The sequence below is a fragment of the Aspergillus foveolatus genome (assembly GCF_047715535.1).
Source record: "Aspergillus foveolatus strain CBS 279.81 unplaced genomic scaffold BDW70scaffold_29, whole genome shotgun sequence".
Lineage (NCBI taxonomy): Eukaryota > Fungi > Ascomycota > Eurotiomycetes > Eurotiales > Aspergillaceae > Aspergillus > Aspergillus foveolatus.
Genome location: NW_027396093.1, coordinates 81,370 through 90,832, shown reverse-complemented (window position 1 = coordinate 90,832; position 9,463 = coordinate 81,370). Strand labels below are relative to the sequence as shown.

The window sequence follows — 9,463 nt, the reverse complement described above, 5'->3', positions numbered from 1 at the left end:
TGACAAATCCCTTAGACGACTTTCTTGTATTATTGATGCCTCTATGACAGCTGGACGGTCTGGATGTCGCAGGAGATACTGGATTGGGAAACTAAGCAAGAAGCACTCCGTACTACAAGAGTCCGGTCTTTTGTGCAATTGGTACAACTGTTACAAATGCTGGGCGATCGAATTGCGGAGAATTCGGCAAGGAGCGCCGATCGTTGGCCCATCTGCTTGCTCTCGTCTTTGCAGAAACATCGTCGCTCTGCCCGACCGTTTCAGCAGCCTGATTGAGAGTCTGGGGTGCCCGATCCGAAGATAAAACATCCAGGGAGATTGGTACTTCATGTAGGAAGGCACCTGGACTGCAGCACGATCCCAGCCAGGTCCCCAAACTGGCGTCGGCGGCTATCGATATCATGATGACGGTTGGCACCGGTGAATATGGCGGAGTCGCAAACTGATCGAACTGATCGTCACCTGATTCGTGGCCAATTTCATGTCCAATTTCACGTCCAATTTCAGGAAAGGAGTAATATGGATGATGTATTCCGTATACTCCGTAGCTCCCGCTCGCACAGAAGGATAGATCTTCCTCCTCCTTCTCGCTTCTAGGTCTTTTCCGCCCACGATAAACGATCACCCCGGCCATCTCCCTGTCTTTACGCAGGGACAACGGTGATCTGGCGCCACGCGGCTAGACGGTGGACAATCAAGAGCCCAAACAACCGGACCCCGTTTAAGTGGTCCCCGCCACACCGCTTGAACAGGCCCGGGGTCTAGACGGGGATCCTGGTTTAGACTGAGAAGCGGTGTACACACGGAATGGGATAACGGTATGGGACACGAGTCGAGAGTGAGGCAAGGGCGGCTAGATATGATGAGCTGGCTTTCGAGGCTGGGATCCCGTAGCCCTTGCCGGGCATCCCGTCGTCACCTTCTGAACGATGGTGCCTCAGATGCTGCTAGTATTCGCCATTGTTTCAGGTCGTCGAGACCAGATTGATCATTATATCGCGTGTCGCGGGTCTTGGCTTGATGGTCAATGGATGTTCCTATGCTCGTTTGTCCTTATTTGAGCAAGCAGAAGCAGAGTATGATTGGCCTTTTGTCTCATATGGCAAGGCGTGGGGGGCTCCTTAAATACCCCTGGGCCCGGGTGAGTCCTGTGTGGTTCGTTTTTAGCTTTGCAGCATTTGTCTCTTCAGGTTTATCGATTTGACGCTGTTTTGTATATCCCTGACTGTCTTTGAAGCGGGCGTATAAGGTGTCCGGATCCAAGTGGTTAGTTTTATAGCATGGATATATACCCTGACTCTCCAAGGAAAGACAAACAGCGACAAAGTGGTAAGGTCGCGGTTGCGGTATTACCTGTTATAGAGGTAGCTCCGGGGTACCATGATGAGATAATCACCGGACGTTAAGGTATCTTGTGCTGTCTTTGGGTTCTCACAATAATCGACTGAATCCACAAGATACATCCGGGACAGCCTGCTCATTCTGGGTTCAGCGATATGCACTGTTCGGCAACAGAGGGCGGAATTGGCAACCTCTCATTCGAAACCCAATTTTCGCATGCAGTCAAATTCGAGCCCCAGGGTTGACGTGATGAATGGAAACAATAACGACAGACGCTCAGCAAGTCTCTTATTTGTTATACCTGCAACTAGGGCCTGAAGATACAGACTCCCACGGTTGGCGATATCAAGAACAACTTGCCAAAGGCCATATGTTCCACGAAATTGGGGCTATAACAGTTGAAACCGTTTCGGTCTGTCGATCTTGGTCTTGTGGCGATGGCGCGCTCGACAGCTTCGACGAGCTGGCAGTGTGCTTTTGAGACGCGGTCTTAGAGGTGGCGTGGAGCTGGACATCCAGTTCTAGCGCTTTCATGGTCCTCAGTACCAAGGTGAGGGTATTGTAAGGGTCATCTTTGCTGCTAAATCCCGTATCCAGGCTTTCCGGCGGCGCGCATGCAGATTCATGCCTGCTCCATAATGCGAGACATGCGAGTTAAGGAGGTACCATGACCCTTTGACCCACCCGAGATTGGTACCATATAGACGACCACAGCCCTGTTTGCGATCGATAGTCGGCTACCAGAAGGTTCTGGTTATGCTTAACAGTATTGGCCCGCCATAAGCCCAAGTGTAGAGGCCGGTCCCTCGCCGCACTTAATACCAGTACTCTGAGCGCATGGAATATCTCCGTTTCCCCATACATGAAGCTTCCTAGCATTTGGGCATGTGGCGTACTTATTGAGTATGCAGCGAAGACTGGTCCTATAAATGTGAAGAGGCGTAAGAGAGGATGATAAAAACTATGCTGCTGCAGAAACTAGCATTCAATTAGTATCGTCAAGCTCATGGATTGATCTCTCACTTACCTTTTCAGAAACGCCGCCCTATCCTGAGTCTAATGTCAACAGTTTTGGGGTCTGGACCGCAACTACAGAGTACTATGTTGACCTACAGTTCCTGTATGCCCAGTCTTTTATTGGAATAACCAACTTTTGTTAACTTCATTGACGGTCCCTCGTTGGGTAGTAACCCCGATTTCAGTATCGTTGGAGTTTATGTTTTGGAGCCCAGATACCATATAATGAACGTAGATATATATCAGGCTAAGTGATGTGCAACCTATCTTTCCCCCCTCGATATATATTCGGCAGCTGTTGCAGATGGCTACCCCAGCGAATTTGATGCTTCCTCTAGCTTACATCTCAGGAATATATATGTATACACCTAGACAGGAGGAGTTAAAAACTTCATCCCCCCCAAGCAAAGCAAGAGCGCAAGTCAACCATCTAACATTCCACTATAGCGATGGACAAAACTGAATTGATAACCGCACCTAGGATGTCCTCTCACTCTAGCGCAGGTAACTTGAGTCTGAGCGTCTTGATAATGGTAGAAGTAAGAACGGACGAGGATGCTCTGCTCACTTGGGGCCATGGACGCAGCAGCGTGTATCTAATGATCATAGAGAGCCACCAGCGTTGGAGGTATTGCGAAGCTACCCAAGTGAATTCGGTGGACTTACGTATTTGCAACTCTATGTTCTTGATACGGGTATCAAGCGGTGTCCTCTGCTTGTGTCTGGTTGAAAAGTATTGTGCCTTATCATGTCATGTTCATCATATTTGATTCGCCGACCACACAAACAATGAGTATGTAAATGCAGGCTGACCAGCTGATAATGCATGCAAGAGGCCACGGACCGCGATTTGGCTGGGCTGAGACTCTGGAAAGAGATGTATCATCATCGTCCCGACGTTGTCAAGGACTGATTGGTGTCATGACTTGTGGATCCAGTCTAATCCTCACGATGCGACTCGAAACGTCCACGGCATCGAAATGTATTGAGGCTATATGCATGTCGCATTTTGAACGCCCTATCACGACAGATATCGCGGCCACAAGGTATCCAACGAATTCTGAACAATTCCATATCACGTCTTCTTGGCTACGTCATCGCTGGGGAACCAAACGCATTAACGGGCCAAGATCGGAACCACCTGCCCGACTAAGAGGCGCCATTTAGAGTATGGATCTGGGGAGAGCGAATATAAATTCTCGAACCCAGTGGTTTTTGGCAACCATTACCTCATCAACCAAGTCTGAGCGCCCCAGTGCACGTATAAGCAGCGAGCGTTCTCTCGCCATTACTGGGAGTAGCTGCGGAGAGCAGCAGGACCTAGACCCCACTCAGTCCGGATCGTTACTTGGATGTTGGGGAACGTGTTTGCCAGAAGAGGTTTCTATGGGGTAATAGTTGACTCCATGGTGACTGAGGCATTTTTGGGATGAAATTTAGTTGTATCATGTATTATCCGTACCGACACAAAGTAGTATTAATTCCAGTGTCGACGCGGTCTGCCATTATCGCCGTGGCCATGGCGATGGCGATGGTAGGGATGGGGGCTCTTCCCCGCAAAACACTAGCAGAAATTGAGGATAGTAGCCAGCTCAGATCCAGGTACCTACCTGTCACGACTCAGGATCGCCCGTCCCCGCAGGGTGACCTCGCGGCAATATTGGTAAGGCTGGCTTGAGCATGAAGCTGGGTTCTAACAACCGTTACACGGGAAAAAGGTTTCTATTCCCAGACCTTAAGACAACGGCCCTATACCAAAGGTCGAGAATTGAGGCATTTTCGAATGCTTTCGCCATCCATTACACAGAACGAACAAGGGATGCAGCCGAATCCAAGCAGCAAGCAGCAATGATTTGCAAGACTCTAGCCATCATGACAAACCGAAATTCCGCTTTAGAAACTACTTCTAGCTCTACAGAACACTAAGTGGAGGGAGCCTGGCCACACGACTGCTACAGTCAGCTGATTGGGTCTTATAGTATCATTCTTTCTCTCATTATTGCGAAGTATGAGCGCAGCGGTGGCTGTTTTGGAAACCTTTCGGCATCGCACTCGGCGCCCAGCAGCCCCTTTCTAGGACTGTTTGCCTGAATCAGAGCATGGTTGTTGACCCTGGTACTCAAGGGTCATACTCTGGAGTAGATGTTTTTTTTTTTTTTTTTTTTTTTTTCTCTTTGAAAAAAACCTTGAGAATTCTACACGCCCCGTGATCTAGGCGGGTTTGAGGCAATTGTTTAAAATTAGCACGACACACTGCACAGCCTATCAGAGGCCCCACGAGGAGGACTCTGAGTAATTTTCAACCTCAGTACGCCAAGCCTAGGTCAGACGGACCAACCGAATTCAGATGCCAGGCTGGATCCGCCACTACTTTTGAGTATAGGAGTAAGGCCGGTCACCTTTGGAGGATGGATTCGACCAGAGCTGGAGACAGGGTAGAGAGAGGACGCTCAGAGATGCGAGGGATTGGATTCTACGTTGATGAAGTGCGGAGTGACTTACAAAGGGGCTCTAGCTAGAGCGCTGACATCGAGTCTCCGTATAGCACCGTCTAGCATCATCACGGGATCAGGTCTCGACCGCTTCGCCGGGCCGGCCTTAGTACGGAGTACCTGAAGGCTGATCGCGCATAGCACCGGAAAGGACCCGCCTGTGTATGTAAGCTGTAAAGCCGATACAGTGAGAAATACACCGTCTGGAGTAGTAGCAGCATACTTTGGAACGATCGATGACTCGAACCTCCAGAAAGCAAAACTATATAAAGCATTCAGAGCCCAGTTGCTCAGTTCCATATTTCGTTGTGTGGCTCTTATAATAATTCCCATTCCTCTAAAGCGTTGTGGCGCGACATACTCTCTCGTGTCCCGTTTGATCATCTTCCCGATAAGCTCGTCTTATCTATCGTCATAGAATATCTATCCCACCGCTCAGTCACTTCCACCCAAGGTGAGTCTTTATCGTTTCCCTGTTGACTGCTCACCGTCTCTCTTGTTATCACGGTCTCTGTCTCAGTCTCTGTCTCAGTACAGATCCTTGCGCCTTCTGTGTATAGCTTTCTTATCTCCGGCCGATAGTTTGCTGCTATTCGGCCTCCCGCACCTTCCCTGTTTCTTCCTCGTTTATCTTGCTCCTCACTCTGTTTGCTATTTGCCAGCATATGCTCACTCATTATTATCGGCAGCACTGCTCTTCACCCTCCCTCCATCGAGCATCTCTATAGCTGCCATTGCACACTATCTTCATCATGGTGTCTCCCGCATCATCGCTTCAATCGCTACCAGATGTACATGTCAACGGTAATGAACCAAATAAGCTACCGGTCCGCTCTGCTCCCAAGCTCTACGGTAGCAATGATGGCGCTTCATCAGGCACGGGAACCCCAATTGGGTTTCAAAGGCAACCGCACAACAAAATTTTCGACAGCGTAGCTGGCTCGAACGTTCGAATGCCGTCTCCGCAGCCTACTCACCTGGCAATTCCTGGTAGTCCGCATCGCGTCCTTTCCGAGGAGGACCCAGGTTATATAGCTGCCAAGTTCGAGGGCAAAGAGCATCAGATGGAGGAAGGTGAGCTTCTCGCTCTCGGCTCCCGCCAGATCTTGAATCGTTGGTGCTAATAGTTGTTTAGTTATGGATCAGCTGGAAAAGAAGGGCTTTATTCCCCCGGAATTCATCGTGGGAGAAACAGAGTGGTTCTACAACCAGCTCGGGATCGATGACACCTATTTCCAGACGGAGACTGTGGAGGCAATAGTCACGCAAATTCTTTCCTTATATGCTGCAAAAGTCGCTGCCTACGCCCGTGATGATAAGAAGCTCGAGATTCGCTTAGATAAAGAGGCTGAAGACCATGCCGTCTATATTGACACAAGCAAGCCGGGCTTCTCAAGCGTCAATGGGCCAGGCTACGAGCAGAGAATCGACAAAAAATACATCGACGGCTCGACTCATGACCACAGTTACCGTATTGAGACTTTCCGCTCTCCCACTCCAGTTCCCGGTGATGACGGACAGCAGCTCCGATGCTACTTCGTGTATAAGTGTCAGTTCGCCAACCCTAACCCGGGACCACAGGAGACCAATATCGACATCATCGGTGAGAAGAGATTCTTGCAAAAAGCGACGCCTAACACCAAAGCCATTTATCAAGAGATCATCAGCAACGCCGTTGCTCGGGCCGGTCCCGTCATTGAGATGTTTGAGATTGAAGGATCTCGCGAAAAGCGTCTTGTCATCGCCTACCGTCAGGGCTCCGCTATGGGTCTGTTCAGTGCACTTTCCGACCTATATCACTACTACCGCCTGACAAGCTCTCGGAAGTACTTGGAGAACTTCTCCAATGGAATTACTGTCATCTCTCTTTACCTGCGTCCTCTGAAGAACGCAGAGGTTGCTGCCAAGTTCCCCCCAATTGAGGCCGCAGTTCACCAAATAATCAAGGAAATCTCTCTACTATACTGCATCCCTCAGAACAGGTTCCAGCATCATTTTGCGAGCGGACGTCTCAGCTTACAGGAGACCATTTACGCCCATTGCGCATGGGTGTTCGTCCAGCAATTCTTGAATCGTCTTGGCTCTGAATACACTTCTCTAACCGATCTATTGGACTCGAACAACAGCACACACGCAGAGTTGTTGGCAAAGATCAAGAAGAGGTTGCGTACCGAGACATTCACTTCTGATTATATAGCAGAGATTGTCAACAAGTACCCCGATCTCATCCACAAGCTTTACCTTGACTTTGCAAACACTCATTACGTGCAGACTCAAGGTCCGACCGAGGATGATTTCCTTCCGACGCTGAGTTACCTACGTCTCCAGGTTGACCAGGTGCTCGATAGTCGGCAGTTGAAGCAATTGGTCTCGAGCACAGCGGCCAATGAACATGACGAAATGGTCATGAGTGCCTTCCGCGTGTTCAATGCCGCCATCCTCAAAACTAACTTTTTCACACCGACCAAGGTGGCTCTCAGCTTCCGACTCGATCCACATTTCCTTCCGGAACACGAGTATCCTCAGCGACTGTATGGAATGTTCTTGGTCATCAGCTCCGAATTCCGGGGGTTCCATCTGCGCTTCCGAGACATTGCCCGAGGTGGCATCCGCATCGTGAAGAGCCGAAACAAGGAAGCGTATAGCATTAATGCTCGGTCACTGTTTGATGAGAATTACAATCTCGCCAATACACAGCAGCGCAAGAACAAGGATATTCCGGAAGGTGGAGCAAAGGGAGTCATCCTTCTCGACGTGAATCACCAAGACAAAGCTCGTGTTGCTTTCGAGAAATATATAGACAGTATCTTAGATCTTTTGTTACCGCCAGCCAGTCCCGGCATTAAGGACCCTATCGTCGATCTGTACGGCAAGGACGAGATCCTCTTTATGGGCCCTGACGAGAACACGGCAGAGTTAGTTGATTGGGCCACAGAGCATGCTCGCAACCGCGGTGCCCCTTGGTGGAAGTCTTTCTTCACCGGCAAGAGCCCCCGTCTTGGTGGAATTCCTCATGACACATATGGAATGACTACTCTATCTGTTCGCCAATATGTCCTTGGAATCTATCGCAAACTAAAAATTGACCCCTCTACAATCCGAAAGCTGCAAACTGGTGGACCTGACGGTGACCTTGGCTCGAATGAGATCCTCCTCGCCAACGAGAAGTATACTGCAATTGTTGACGGGTCCGGTGTCATCGTGGATCCTCAAGGCCTCAACCGTGAAGAACTTGTGCGGCTTGCGAAGAAGCGGGCGACGATTTCCGAGTTTGATGTGTCAAAGCTTTCGCCTAATGGTTATCGTGTGTTGGTGGATGAGAGCAATGTCCGCCTTCCAAGCGGAGAGCTGGTTCATAACGGAATGGTATTCCGCAACATGTTCCATCTGCGCAAGGAACTAACCTACGACACCTTTGTTCCCTGCGGCGGGCGCCCCGAATCAATTGATCTTTCAACTGTTGGCAAGCTTATTGAGAACGGCAAATCCACCATTCCCTACATCGTCGAGGGTGCCAATTTGTTCATTACGCAAGACAGCAAGCTCCGACTTGAAAAAGCTGGATGTATTCTTTTCAAAGATGCTTCCGCCAATAAGGGCGGTGTTACCTCTTCGTCATTGGAAGTCTTGGCGTCACTATCTTTTGACGACCAAGGTTTTGTGCAGAACATGTGCGTTGGAGATGATGGCAGCGTTCCTGAATTCTACAGTGAATATGTCAAGCAGGTACAAGAGGTCATCAAGGAGAACGCCACCTTAGAGTTCGAAGCAATATGGCGCGAGCATGAGCAGACCGGAATCCCTCGCAGCGTCCTTAGTGATAGGCTCAGTGTTGCCATCACTCAGCTTGATGAAGAGCTGCAAAAGACGGAGTTGTGGGATAATGTCGAGCTCCGCAGGTCTGTCCTCAATGACGCTCTGCCCAAGCTGCTTCTGGACAAGATAGGTCTCGACACGATTCTCCAGCGGGTAAGTAGCTGCTGTACTTTCGGATACCGAGTGAACAACAGACTGACAAATCTGCAGGTTCCTGAGAACTACCTGCGGGCCATCTTCGGCAGCCACCTTGCAAGCCGCTTCGTGTACGAGTACGGCAGCAGCCCCAGCCAATTCTCTTTCTTCAACTTGTAAGTGGCTACCGCTGTGCTTGTCGAGTTGTGTTGCTAACAAGATAAACTACAGCATGACCAAAAGACTTGCACAGTCCAAAGCATAAATCTGTCTAGACTTCAGGACTTCTGTTCCATAAACAGTATCTTCGGTTCCACAGTGATATACATTTGCAGCGTCACGAGGTATCGATTTATGACCTAACCTCTATCCTGTCTTGGGGATAGAAAAAAGCCACGATAGTTATAGTTTTAATCTCACATCACAAGTTCATATCTCTTTGTTCTGGCCGTAAGCAAAGTCTCAGGTGTTTTACGTATGGATTAACTTCGGCAGCAGTCCTGATGCATTTATGTATGCTTATCGTGGAGCATCTAAACTGCTAAAAAAATATTGCTATGGTGGTGGTATATGTGCAAGCATGCGTTGCTCTAGCGGGTATAGATGGACGAGTATATATCATGAATAAACATGTGTTATCTCTGGGCTGATCAATGGTGGTC

The 9,463-nt window shown here is 49.3% G+C and overlaps 2 protein-coding genes across 2 annotated transcripts; one reads left to right on the top strand and one right to left on the bottom strand.

Moving 5' to 3' along the window:
* On the bottom strand, positions 1 to 831 carry BDW70DRAFT_60054 (uncharacterized protein). Its single transcript, XM_073744371.1, has one exon. It carries the CDS (start codon positions 632 to 634, stop codon positions 113 to 115), a length of 522 nt encoding a protein of 173 aa, XP_073595287.1. The 5' UTR covers positions 635 to 831; the 3' UTR covers positions 1 to 112.
* A 4,310-nt stretch (positions 832 to 5,141) lies between these two features.
* On the top strand, positions 5,142 to 9,232 carry BDW70DRAFT_137589 (glutamate dehydrogenase (NAD(+))). Its single transcript, XM_073737070.1, has 5 exons — positions 5,142 to 5,304; positions 5,540 to 5,924; positions 5,986 to 8,819; positions 8,877 to 8,977; positions 9,033 to 9,232. Exons 2-5 carry the CDS (start codon positions 5,603 to 5,605, stop codon positions 9,064 to 9,066), a joined length of 3,291 nt encoding a protein of 1,096 aa, XP_073595286.1. The 5' UTR covers positions 5,142 to 5,304; positions 5,540 to 5,602; the 3' UTR covers positions 9,067 to 9,232.
* Positions 9,233 to 9,463: the final 231 nt, after the last annotated feature.